Below are 3,836 nucleotides of genomic sequence, written 5' to 3'. Positions count from 1 at the left end.
ATTGAAGAGATGAAATAAGTGTAAACTTTTTAGAAATGGAAAGTTTCTGGATTTTAGGGTTTTTAAACCCAATATATAGGGAAAATAGTATAATTACAACACAGACCCTCCAATTTTGACACTTTTCAAATTTAGACTTGAATTTACTTAAAAATCACTTTAGTCCCCAAATTTAATTAAAATTTCAATTTAACCCCTGAAATTAATTTTAAGAAAATTTTAGGTCCTATTTGGAGTGTGAAAACTCTCCCCCTTAAAAGAAATTTCGTCAATGAAGTCTAAACATATGTGAAAACTAAGTCTCTATCGACTCCAATATCTCTCAGGTATTTCTGTGGGGCACGATTACTCCACTGAACTTTGACCATCGGAATACACTTGTTCCGAAGAACTCTCTCATCTCGATCTAGAATCTGAATGTGCTCCTCATCATAGGACAAATTAGGTCTTAACTCTATATATTCGTCCTGAATATTGTGACCCGGATCTGGATGATATTGCCTCAACATGGATACAATTGAGCTGGGGAGGCAAATCGAGCCTATAAGCAACAGATATGACTCTCTTCAGAATACGGTACGACCCAATAAATCTCAGACTCAACTTACCCTTACGTCTAAATATCAGTACATTCTTCCACAGAGATACCTTCAGAAAGACTTGATCCCCAACCTCAAACTCGATATCATTCCATCTTTGATCTGCATATGATTTATGCCTATCAAATGCCTCTCTTAAGAGATCACGAATCAGTATGATAGTATTCTCAGTCTCTCGAACTAACTCTGGACCCAAAGTCTTCCTATCATGCAACTCTGTCCAACAGATAGGAGTATCACATCGACGTCCATAGAGAGCCTCATACGGTGGCATACGAATACTTGCATGTTCATTGTTATTATAAGCAAACTCGACTAAAGGCAAGAAATCTTCCCAACTACCACGGAAGTCAATCACACAACCCCATAACATATCCTCCAGCACTTAAATCACTCGCTCTGATTGACCATTAGTCTGCAAGTGGAAGGTTGTACTAAAATTTAAGCAAGTACCCAGATCTCGTGCAGAGCCTTCCAGAACCTAGAAGTGAACCATGGATCTAGGTCGGAGATGATAAACAACGAAACACAATGGAGTCTAACGATCTTATAGAAATACAATCTAGCTAACTTGCCCAGAGAATAATTAACCCGAGCAGGGATAAAGTGAGCTGACATGGTGAGTCGATCTACAATCACCCAAACAGAATCCTTTTTGGAAGGATTCAGAGGAAGACCAATAGCAGAGTCCATCGAAATACGCTCTCACTTCTACTCCGAAATCTTAATAGTCTGCAATAGTCTAGACAGATGCTAATGCTCTATTTTAACTTGCTGATAAGTCATACACCTCACCACGAAATCTGAAATATCCTTCTTCATACCAACCCAATAATAACGCTCTTTAAGATTCTTGTACATTCCTCCCCACCAGAATGCATAGTATAAGGACTACTATGAGACTCCTGAAGAATATTCCACATCAACTCATCATCTTTAGGAATGCAGTGACGACCATGAAAGCACAAAATACCATCCTTATCAAAAGTATACTCTGAGCTCGATCCCTGCTCAACCTACTCAATAACGGAAAGTAATGAGCTATCAAGGAGTTGTTTGGCCTTAATTTCCTCAGCCAACATTGGTTTAACTTATAACTCTGTCAACAGACTGTCATCATAAAAAAACTCAAGCTGGCAAACAAGGCTCTCAGATCAGATATCGTATTACAGCTTAAGGCATCGGCCACCACATTGGCCTTACTAGGATGATACTCAATCTCATAATCATAGTCCTTCAGAAGCTCTAACCAACAACGTTGCCTTAGATTCATCTCTTTTTGAGTAAGCAGATACTTCAAACTCTTATGATCGATATAGATGTAGCACTTTTCTCTGTAAAGATAATGTCTCCAGATCTTTAGAGTAATGACCACAGCAGCTTACTCCATATCATGAGTGGGATAGTTACGTTGATGCGACTTTAACTAACGTGACGCATATGCAACAACCATCTCTTCTTGCATCAGAACACATCTTAGTCTAGAGTGAGAAGCGTCATTGTAGATAGAAAAATCTTTCCCAGACTCAGCTGAATCAACACTAGGGCTTGAGTAAAAAAGTCTTTCGTTTCTCAAAGCTAGCTTATTGATTCTCAGACCAGACAAATAGAATATCCTTCCTCAACAGTTTCGTCAAAGGAGCTGCAATAATGAAGAACTCCTCGATAAAACGATGGTATTAAATAGTTAAGCTCAAGAAACTACGAATTTTTAAAACACTCTTGGGTTTCTTCCAATTCATAATAGCCTCTACTCTACTTGGATCCACCCGAATACCCTCAGTAGAAACGATATGCCCAAAAAAACTCACTTCGCTGAGCCAAAATTCACACTTCCTCAACTTGGAATACAACTTGGGTTCCCTCAGAGTCTGTAGAATAATCCTCAAGTGCTCATCATGCTCTTCTTCCATTTGAATTTATTCCAAGATGTTGTCAATGAAGATAACCATGAATTAGTCCAGATAGGGTTAGAGCACCTAATTCATTAGATCCATAAAGGAATTATGAGTATTAGTTAACTCGAATAGCATCACTAAAAACTCATAATGCCCATATCGAGTACAGAAAATAGTTTTTGGGACATCAAAATCTTTAACCTTGAGTTAGTAATAACCAGACCTCGAGTCTATCTTCGAGAAGATAAAAGGCCCTTGAAACTGGTCAAACAAATCATCGATCCTAGGCAGAGGATATTTATTTTTAACCGTAAGTTTATTCATTTTCCTGTAGTTAATACAAAGTCTTAATGTCCCATCTTTCTTCTTGACAAAGAGAACTGGGGCTCCCCACGGTGAAACATTGGGTCGAATAAATCCCTTATCCAACAACTCCTGGAGTTGAACTTTCAATTCCTTAAGCTCTTTTAGGTTCATACGGTAAAGAGTCATTGAAACCATAGTGGAATCGGAATAGACTTCAATCTCAAACTCAACTTCTCTATCCAATGGAAATTTAGGCAACTCTTCAGGGAAGACATCAGGAAATTCCTTAACGATCTAAATTTATTCAATGTCAGATAAGGAACTTCTAGTATCCAGAATATAAGCAAAAATTGCCTCAGAACCCTTATTGATCATCCTCTCAGCTACCAAAGCAGACATAACATTCGTTAGGAATCCACGACGTTCCCCAATCATCACAATCTTCTGGTTAATAGGAGTCTTTAGAACAACTCTTTTAGTCTCACAATCGAGATTAACTCGATGTTTATTCAACCAGTCTATGCCAAGAATCTAGTTAAATTCCTACAAAGGTAACTCCATTAGGTCAGCCAAAAATATCTCCCCATGGATCTCTATAGGACACCCTCCATAAATACGATCCAACTCTATGGACTGACCTACAAGACTTTGAATTGTTAATGAACTCTCGGTATTTTCAACAGGAATATTAAGACACTAGATATGGAACGCGACATGTAGGATTGGGTAGAATCATTATCAAATAATGCAAAGTATGGTACTGAATAAATAGTAATACTACCTGCAATCACATATGGATCGTCACAATCCTAAAGACGTCTAGAAGTGTAAACCAACCCAGGTTGTCTGGCCACAGATCTGACTGGACCCCTACTCTGAAAAGATCAGCCTCTACTAGTCGATCTAAATGCTCTCTCTTAACTACGACCCCCTAATGGAGTCTGAATTATACTATAAGTACGAACGATAGTACGAGTTGGTGTCTGAACTGTAGGAGTTAGCTCTGGATAATCCCTTAAGAGATGGTCACCAG

At 38.4% G+C, this 3,836-nt stretch overlaps 1 protein-coding gene across 1 annotated transcript; it reads right to left on the bottom strand.

Annotated features, from left to right (window-relative positions):
- Nucleotides 1–278: 278 nt before the first annotated feature.
- On the bottom strand, nt 279–1,292 carry LOC120155281. The gene is made up of 4 exons (XM_039166851.1): nt 1,191–1,292; nt 1,053–1,080; nt 609–914; nt 279–541 (listed from the first exon to the last, which is right to left on the bottom strand). The coding sequence occupies exons 1-4, from the start codon at nt 1,290–1,292 to the stop codon at nt 279–281; spliced, it is 699 nt and encodes a 232-aa protein (XP_039022782.1).
- Nucleotides 1,293–3,836: the final 2,544 nt, after the last annotated feature.

Source organism: Hibiscus syriacus, unplaced genomic scaffold, assembly GCF_006381635.1.
Source record: "Hibiscus syriacus cultivar Baekdansim isolate YM2019G1 unplaced genomic scaffold, ASM638163v2 tig00111166_pilon, whole genome shotgun sequence".
Lineage (NCBI taxonomy): Eukaryota > Viridiplantae > Streptophyta > Magnoliopsida > Malvales > Malvaceae > Hibiscus > Hibiscus syriacus.
The sequence above is the reverse complement of the archived record's forward strand: the minus strand, read 5'-3'. Positions and strand labels throughout refer to the sequence as shown.